At 35.3% G+C, this 9143-nt stretch overlaps 3 protein-coding genes across 3 annotated transcripts in view; 2 read left to right on the plus strand and 1 right to left on the minus strand.

The window, feature by feature from the left end:
• The window catches only part of LOC111453601 (structural maintenance of chromosomes protein 4), a 12339-nt gene extending 10239 nt beyond the window's left edge, over positions 1 to 2100 (plus strand). The window contains exons 23-28 of the mRNA XM_023094750.1: positions 66 to 173; positions 297 to 357; positions 700 to 834; positions 1001 to 1088; positions 1559 to 1631; positions 1723 to 2100. Coding sequence (XP_022950518.1) covers positions 66 to 173; positions 297 to 357; positions 700 to 834; positions 1001 to 1088; positions 1559 to 1631; positions 1723 to 1843 — 586 coding nt within the window. The 3' untranslated portion in view covers positions 1844 to 2100. The remainder of the gene's footprint in view (positions 1 to 65; positions 174 to 296; positions 358 to 699; positions 835 to 1000; positions 1089 to 1558; positions 1632 to 1722) is intronic.
• A 905-nt stretch (positions 2101 to 3005) lies between these two features.
• On the minus strand, positions 3006 to 7157 carry LOC111453875 (NADH dehydrogenase [ubiquinone] 1 beta subcomplex subunit 3-B-like). The gene is made up of 2 exons (XM_023095164.1): positions 6816 to 7157; positions 3006 to 3336 (listed from the first exon to the last, which is right to left on the minus strand). The coding sequence occupies exon 1, from the start codon at positions 7047 to 7049 to the stop codon at positions 6825 to 6827; it is 225 nt and encodes a 74-aa protein (XP_022950932.1). The 5' UTR covers positions 7050 to 7157; the 3' UTR covers positions 3006 to 3336; positions 6816 to 6824.
• Positions 7158 to 7598: 441 nt separating this feature from the next.
• Positions 7599 to 8709, plus strand: LOC111458016. The gene is made up of 2 exons (XM_023100523.1): positions 7599 to 7804; positions 8374 to 8709. Exons 1-2 carry the CDS (start codon positions 7689 to 7691, stop codon positions 8507 to 8509), a joined length of 252 nt encoding a protein of 83 aa, XP_022956291.1. The 5' UTR covers positions 7599 to 7688; the 3' UTR covers positions 8510 to 8709.
• The last annotated feature ends 434 nt before the right edge of the window (positions 8710 to 9143 follow it).

Below are 9143 nucleotides of genomic sequence, written 5' to 3' on the forward strand. Positions count from 1 at the left end.
TTTTTTTTTTTTTTTTTTTTTTTTTTTTTTCTTTTCTTTCTTTCTGAAATGCCATTTCTCGACAGATATCGAAGAAAAGTGGAAGTGTATACTGAAAGAGTCGAGGATCTTAATACAGTCACTCAGCAGCGCGATGACATGAAAAAGAAATATGATGAATTAAGGAAAAAAAGGCAAATGAAATTTTCTTGATTTTTTTTTTTTTTTTTTTTGTTGCTCTTTTAGAGCGCTGTAATTCTTTGCACTATTCCTTTCTAGGTTCCTGCTTCTTAGTTATTTTCTCGTAATACTTTTAGGTTGGACGAGTTCATGTCAGGATTTAATGCTATATCTTTGAAGTTAAAAGAAATGTATCAGGTTTGCATCTCAGCTCATTCTATCTTGTTTCATTCTCTTTTACATTCATTTTTCACTCTTTTATAATGTTGTATGAAACTGAATGATCGATCAATTTTTTGATTTTCTTAAATTGGGCATCACAATCCCACTAGTTAAGGTTGATGGTTATCGGCTTTCTTGCTTAGACTGTTGCTCAAGTCTACACTTATTTTATGTTCTTCGTTTATATATTCAATCATATGGATTTGCATTTATCTTCTAATGGCCACTCTTATCCATATCCCTCTCCCATTGTCCTTTGTTGCTAGTTGTATTTCTGAGTAGTACGCTTTGATATACTTCCTTGATGCTCTTTGACAGATGATCACACTTGGAGGCGATGCAGAACTCGAGCTGGTGGATTCTTTGGATCCTTTCTCTGAAGGTGTTGTTTTTAGTGTCAGACCACCGAAAAAGAGCTGGAAGAATATTGCTAATTTGTCTGGTGGTGAAAAGGTTGGCTGCTCTCTAAATATCTTGAAATCCTATCTTTCTTCTGCAAACGCTTGAAATGCATTTTTGTACCTTTAAACAACCATAGTAGCAGCCTGCTTATTTCATCGATCCTTATATTCATCATGTGGCATATGTCGAATTTTAATGGATTCGTTGTTTCTTTCAGACTCTGAGCTCTTTAGCTCTCGTTTTTGCACTTCACCACTACAAGCCAACGCCGCTTTATGTCATGGATGAAATTGATGCTGCTTTAGGTAACTTTACTGTGCACTTAATTCTTTTTTCATCTCCCTGACTGCTTATAATTCTATAAAAATATTAAAAGATCTTTTGGTTTAAGATCCATTGTGGTCCCATAATTCTCGATAACTTTTCATTTTAAAGAACTTTGTAGGCCGCCCGCCCGCCCCCTTTTATCTTATGTTTTTATTTTGACACCTTTAAGTGACAAATGTTTGAACTCACAAGCCGTTAATCAAGTGTTAGGATTCAAAATAGTTTGGTATTTTTGTGGAACAGTTAGTGAAATATTAACTTCAATGACCAAAATGAACTTTTATGTAAAATTTAGGAGCTAAAATAGGATATTTAAAAGTTGAGAGATTAAGATAGTACACACAAAAATTTAGGAACTCAAACAAAATTAGTATCATAGCCAGAAACTAGAATGAGATTTAGACCATATTTTTTCCACTTCATTAACTTATGGTTCTTGTGGCTGTAGATTTCAAGAACGTATCAATTGTTGGCCATTATGTGAAGGACAGAACCAAAGATGCTCAATTCATCATTATAAGGTTTGATGAACTCACAAACTGGATCCTTACCGACTTACAATTTAACCAGGCAATACCATTTATGATTGATTGTCTTTTATAATGTCTACAGCTTGAGAAACAATATGTTCGAGTTAGCAGATAGATTAGTGGGGATCTATAAAACTAATAATTGCACAAAGAGCATTACCATCGACCCAGGAAGCTTTTCAGTTTGTGACAAAGTTGCTTGACATTTTCCTTTTGGTTTTGATAATATGTATTATACATGTAGAGAAAAGACAATTCGTCTTTTTATGCAATTTCGTTGTATACCTCTGTACATCATGTATTTATGGTGGAAGTTTAATGTATGTCTTAGATGTTAAAATAGTAATGAAAATTGATTTTGTTAGTGGTCTTAGTTAGACATGAAAATAGTGAGTAAAAAACCTTGTATCCCAACATTCAGTTGTATGTTCATCGATATGAAATTTGTATTCTACTACCACTTATTTTGTATTCCGTTTTAGGCCCCCTTGTCACATTTGAAATTGAAATGAGTTAGATCAAAATGAATGATTGAAATGAGAATGCTATTCGTTCATGTTTGCTAAAGTCCATTATTGAGAAATTATGTGTTTATATCGTTACAAATCATCAAATAGAAGGAATTTTAAGAATTTGATAAGTTTTATGTGTTGAAGCTGTAAAATTGCACCCAAGATTGCAACCCAAAGTAACTAGATGACTGAAACTATGAAACTATGAAACTATAAAATTGTGCATTGCCGCCGAGAGATAACCAAAGACACTGGTTACATAGCCTTATTTTCAAGTTCATGGACACTGGTTCCATAACCATTGTCCTCGAACTTGAAAATGATTAAGTTACATAGCCTTATTTTCAAGGCAACTAATTAATGGAGTCGAAAAGTAAAAGTAAAAGTAGAATTTTGAACTTATAAGATACAATTTTAGGAATTATTATATTATGGGATTAAAGATACGTTTAGGAAGAAGAAGAAAAGGACGTGTGACGAAACAATTAGCTTGCAATAGCCATTAATATGCTAAAATCAACTTTCTAAAATATCCGTCACCCACTTTTAGTACGACCACTCATTTTTATACATTTTTCATGTTCTTCGTAATGACATGTATAAACTAAAGCAAAATGTTAAAAGGATCTTCACGTTTAATGTATTTGAAATCGAAAGGATCTAAAGTTTAAACCTCAACGAATAGAGTACAAATAATCTTTTATCCAAATACTCAACATTTTTCTTGCTACATTGAACCTAACAGGGGTAAAACTTGAAGTCGTTAGTGCTAATTAATAAGAAAAGTAGGTTATGAATGATCAATAGCATTCTATTCCCAAAGCTAACGAAATATTTCAGCATTTAAAAAATGATGTTCCAACTAATAAGCACTTACCAATAAGTTTCCTGGAGATCAAGCATTCAAGACTACTTACAGCAAGTCTTCATTCAAGGAGCAATGATAAACAAAATCATTACCAAAACATCTTATTACTATCTATGAGCAAAATTAATTGCTAGAACCACTAGATTATAAACTTAAACACTTCATCAGTCTTGATGCAAATTTCAATCCCAAACTCATCAAATACATTTACAAGCTTCAAGTGCTTTGTCCAGTAGGGAACTATTATTGCACATAAAAGGGTAAAAGGGAAAGAGTGTTGTAGTACTCCAAGCTTAGATTCAGTAGCAGGAAGCATCTGCAAAATTAGCAAGAAGTCACATAAGTTGCACAGATTACAACATTTACGAACACATTAAGAGTGAGGAGATAGTTCAGTGAGGATGTTTTGAACATAACACATCGGGAAAAAGTTTTACATTGTCATAGAACTCTATTCAATTAACAACACTTAATAAAAATAAGAGAAAAATATTATAAGTTAGAAATACCAGTTTTATTTAGTTATTTGGTAAGAAACCAAGCTTCCGTTGAGAGAAATGAAATAATATACAAGGACATACTACTGAAAACAAAAACAATAACAAAGAGTTCAAAACCTAATTCAATCCAACATAATACAACATAGCTCCTATTTACAAAGGCCATGTAACCACGGGTCTCCCAAACCTCCACAGACGAACTCTCTAACTCTATAAACTTCATCCTATTCCTCTCAAGCTAAATGTCCCACAAAATAACAAAGAAGCTAGCATGCCATGAAACATTTCCTGCTCTCAACCATAGAGTAACCATCCTTACTCCATGACAAACATCCAAATCAACCCATCCCTCTGAATCCAAAGCAATTGTGCAAACTGGCTACCTCATAACATATGATCAAGGTCCTCCTCTTGCTACCTATAAAGAATGCACCAAAGCAAGTACAACACAGAGTGTTTTTGAACACAATCCATGGTATTGACTTCCTATGTAAAACTTGTCACACGAAAATTTTGACCTTTGAAAAGTTATTCTAGAGAGTGGAGAAAGAAAAGACACCTTAGGGTAAAAAAGTGGCAGGCAAGATGTGAGAAAGATAATTGTGAGAGAAACCCATAGAAGATCAAGGGTTCAAATCTTGAATTCCCTTTTCCCTGGGTTCAACCTCATCAACAAGGCCATGCCCAAAGGTTGGCCCAAGTTCAGCCCATTGATCCATGATTGGTTCAAAAGCAAAGTTTGACCAGCCCGATCGATCTGACTCATGGGCTGACCCATTTATGCCACATTTGGATCGGCTCGTAAGGCCTCCCCAATGGACTTATCATTGGGCCAACCCAAATATGTACGTGCACCCAAAAGAAATTCTAGATAAGAGGAAGGGAATTGAACCACCTCACACCCAACCAAAGAAGCCAAAGAACTCAACCTAGAGGGGTAGAAGTTCAAACCTACAATGGAGCTTTTGCCCTATTAATCTCAAGGAAAAAACAAACTTCTAAGAATATTAGCAAATGATCCTCCCAATCCCAAATTGAAAAAGGTGTCATCAACAAGCTGAAAATGCACTAGATGCATCAACTCCTTAACTCCTTTCCCACCTTAAACTCCTCTCCAACCCCTTTTATCCACTCAACACCAAGGGAACAAGAGTGCGTCTCCCAAGAAGAAGATGCTTACCCATGTAAACAATCGGTTATGAATTTTTTCTATAACAAGACTCTATAAACCCTCACTCTTCAGAATACCACCCAAAAGAAATTCTAGATAAGAAGGGAACTGAATCACCTCACACCCAACCAAAGAAGCCAAAGAACTCAACTTAGAGGGGTAGAAGTTTAAACCTACAATGGAGTTTTTGTCCCTATTAATGTTAAGGAAAAAAACAAACTTCAAAGAAAGACAAAAAACCATTAAGATTAACAAATGATCCTCCCAATCCCGAATAGACAAAACGGGTGTCATCAACAAGCTGAAAATGCAATAGATGAATCAAACTCCTTAACTCCTTTCCCACCTTAAACCCCTCTTCCACCCCTTTTATGCACTCCAAACGAAATTAACATACTTAGAACATTCACCCCTAAGATAAAGAGAAAGGGTGATAGAGGATCCCTCGTCTAAGACCTATAAAAGCAAATATCTTGCCCCTAGGTTTCCCATTGACAAATATGGGAAAAAATTACTGAACTTATACAACTCCACACTCAGGTCTCCACTTAAACTCAAATCCCTTCCTCCCCATGACTTCATGTATGAAATCCACATGGTCATCAGTTTTCCTAGTCTTCAATGACTTGGTTAGCAATCAACACTTGGTATTAGATTTGTGTTTTGGCAGTTGAAATAGTGCTAGGATGGACTTTCCTCAATCTATCAACCAAGTCATAACTATAATCTTATGTAATCTAGTAACAAGATTGAGTCTAAAGTATTTCACCTTGTATATCTTATCTTTTTTAAAGAGATAAGACAGACATTGGTCTCATTCATACTTGCATCTCTAATTAACAGAGAACAGGCCCCTTGGGAGTAGGAAATAGTGCAAGGAAGGACTTTCGTCAATCTATCAACCAAGGTTATAACTATAATCTTACATAATCTTGTAACAAGATTGAGCCTAAAGTATTTCACCTTGTATATCGTATCTTTTTTAAGAGATAGGACACTACATCGGTAATTCCCCTTGCATTAAATTCAGAAAAAGACTTGGGGATAAGACATACATATGCCAGTGATGCCCTTGTGCATCCAGATGCATTGTCAAGCCATGAAACTTCGTTATTCAATGGAGAGCGGTTTATTTCTAATGAAGAATGCTGCAGAGAAAATATAAATGCATACAGCTTGAGATATTATCTACATTCTATTAGAAGCATTCTTTAGAAGAAATAAAGTATTAAAAGACCATTCTCCTCATCATTAGGGGGAATTGACATAGCGAGGATTTGTCGCATAGCTAAGCGACAGGAAATTCAAATTGGTACTCTAGATAGCTATTCCTAAGTTCCATAATTTTAAAGTGGTTTGACAAATGAACAGAACAGAGACTATACCCGTGTAGGTGCAGAAACAACACCAAGACACAATTCCTTCATACAAAGCTCCAAAACAGTTAAAACGCAATGTTCATGGCATCACAGTTCATAGCGCATCCAATCAAACTATGATACACCAGTCACAACGACACAAGAACCAAGCTCTATTCCTGGGTAAGAATGAATATGCAAGCAATACATGAATAATGAAATCGAAAACTCGAAGTAAATATCCCATGACTTAATTAATATATCCAATACAGACTACTAAAAATAAAAACGACTTCCATTCCAGCAACCACTAACATAATTACCAAAGTTAATCAGGCTAAACTTCCAAGAAATTCAAAATTGTCATAACCAGCAGCAGGAAAAATTGTGCGTTCCTCCCTTAATTTATTTAGAAGTATACATAAAAGACAGATCTATAGCATTGAACGATTATAGACAACAACACGCCACAGATTGCCGCAGAATACATTTAAAAAGAAATAGCACATCGAAAAATAGGAAGCACTGCGAAATTCTAGAACATAAAAAAGAAACCCCATCGAAATTACGGGCAACCTTGACCCAGAAAGATGAAAAAAAAGAAACACATTCGTTCTCTTCAGATGAGAGCGGGATAAAAATTCATTTAAAACAGAAAACTAGGGGAAAATGAATACACAAGATTCAAACACGACAGAATTCACCCCGACGGCGGAGGGAAGAAAGTATTAAAATGAAAACCGGAGTGAAGAGTTAGGGAAATCACCGGTAAGAGTTAATGGGTGGCGGAGGAAGCATCAGCATGGTGATGGTGAGAGGAAGAAGGAGAATGGATCCTGTTATATACTTGCTCGCCGACAAGGTAGATGCCGAAAGCAACGAGAGCGATGCCGAGGCCAGGAGTGGCATGTCGGAACTGATTGGAGAGCATCGGATGCTTCCTCCACTCGTCTGTCCTCCTGAAGAACTCTCCAGTCGATCCCAAAGGCTTATTCGCCATTGCAAAACAGCTCTGATTTCCCTTTCCTTGCGCTCCTTCACCTCGTCCTGGATGGGTGCAGATCGCCACTTCCTCCTGTCCTCGCTTTTCAGCCTTCCCAGCTACTACTTCAAATTACTATATTACCCTTTAATTTTGTTTCTGGATTTATAATTAATCTGTTATTTTATAATTTCTAATATTATGCTCTAGCAAACAAACATTTAAAATATCCTTTAAATAACGCTTAATTAAATAATTTTAATAAAATTATATAAACATTTAATTGTAAATATTTATTCGAATTTATATTTTAAAAAATCAAAATGTTCTATACATTAGAATAAATTATAACTAATGAGATATATTTATAAATTTTATACCATTGTAATAATTTATTAATGAAACAATAATACATTTTTTATGGGTCATTTCGTACTCTTAGCCATCAATATTAATAATTATTAAAATAAATAAATAAATATATAGGAGTAAATAATAACTGATAATAAAAATATAAAAAAAAAAAGAAAAAAAAAAAAGCCTAAAAAATTAGAATATTACATTTCATGCCATTCCCACCCTCTTCTTCCACAATTCAAACGGCTCCTAAACCCTACTTTGTATTTCTCTCTCTCTTTTTCAAGTCCGACGGCAGAAATGAAATCGGCGGCGTTACCTTCTTCAGTGGAAGCTTTGAGAAATGGAGAAGGAATCGCCTCCGCCCTATCTTCTTCCGATCAGTCTCGTCTATTGCTTGCCACTAGACCTCCCAGGTACTTCTCCATCTCTCTCTCTCTCTCTCTTTCGCTCTGTCTTCGTTGTCTTTCAATTCGTCTTGATTTCCGTCCACTTTCTTGGGGCTCTAATCGGTCCTTACTCGTGCGGTTGATTACGGGCTTTTCCTCCGCCAGAGGGTTTATTATTAATATTTTTTTGTTGCCATTGCCGGAATCACCCGTTTCTCAATTTGTTGCTTGTTTTTGTTTGAGTTTTGTTCTTTTCCACAATTGGAATATTGAAGGCACTCTTCAAATTTCTAACAACTATGTGTCTTCTCTGCGAATTCCGTTGGATTACTTTCCCTTTTCCTTAATCATTGGGAATCTTTTTCCCTCTTTCTTTTTAATGGTTCACTTCCATTTTCATTTTGATGGTTCACTTTTTCTTAACTCTTTTGGATTGGAGTAATTTATATGGTAGATTGAATTTCATTTATTTTTGAAATTTTGGGAACTTCTATGATTGTTTCTTTTGATCTATACTGAACAGAAACTACAAAAGTTCAGTCTTCCTCATTTGTTGTAATATGATAAATTTGACTGGTGTGTGTATGTGTGGGCAGGCAAGTAGTATCGATATTAACTTGTTCAAAGCTATGTGGTATTTGCTTTGTTGCCGGGGTGGTGGTTGGTTACTCGTTAAAGCGACGCGTGAATCGATGGGTTTCCAAGCTATTGAGGAGATTAAAAGAGGATTGATAAGTCCATCCCTTTGTTCTGGTATGCCACTTTCATTGATTATAATTTATAGAATTGAATTACTGATTTGTTGCCCAATTTAGAGCAGGAAGATGAACATTCCTAGCTCATTACCGGCTCATTATTGGACAATTACTTGTTCACAAGCATGGAGTTAATGATTTGAATTTTCCATCTAATGAAAAATCATTTTTGCTCCACTTCTTCTTCTTCTGATCCTTTGGAGAGGTATTTTAGTGATAAGTTCTATAAGAGCTCGATGATCCCATTTGGTCAAATGCCTAGGGATAAACGTATTTCTGATTTGGTGGCGAGAATTTCTTTGATAAAAACATTTCTGGATTTGATTTGCAGCTCAATTATTTCATCAAATTGGTATTCGATCATGGGACTTACTCGATTTTAAGTTTTTGATTTGGACCTGAAATTTTAAATTGTTTCATACGTTTTAGGGCAGAGTAGAGAGAAGGTTGAACAAACCTGTCCGTTTCCAAGGGCTGTTCATGTGAGGATTGGCTTTATGAGTTTCAAGATTTGATGCTTTTTTGAAACCTTCTCTCTTTTGCAATCTTTTCTCAGCTATGGTGGTGTGGATAAACCCACTTTTATAATGGTCAATGTTGTTTGTTGATAA

Source organism: Cucurbita moschata, unplaced genomic scaffold, assembly GCF_002738365.1.
Source record: "Cucurbita moschata cultivar Rifu unplaced genomic scaffold, Cmos_1.0 Cmo_Scf00001, whole genome shotgun sequence".
In the NCBI taxonomy this organism is placed as follows: Eukaryota; Viridiplantae; Streptophyta; class Magnoliopsida; order Cucurbitales; family Cucurbitaceae; genus Cucurbita; species Cucurbita moschata.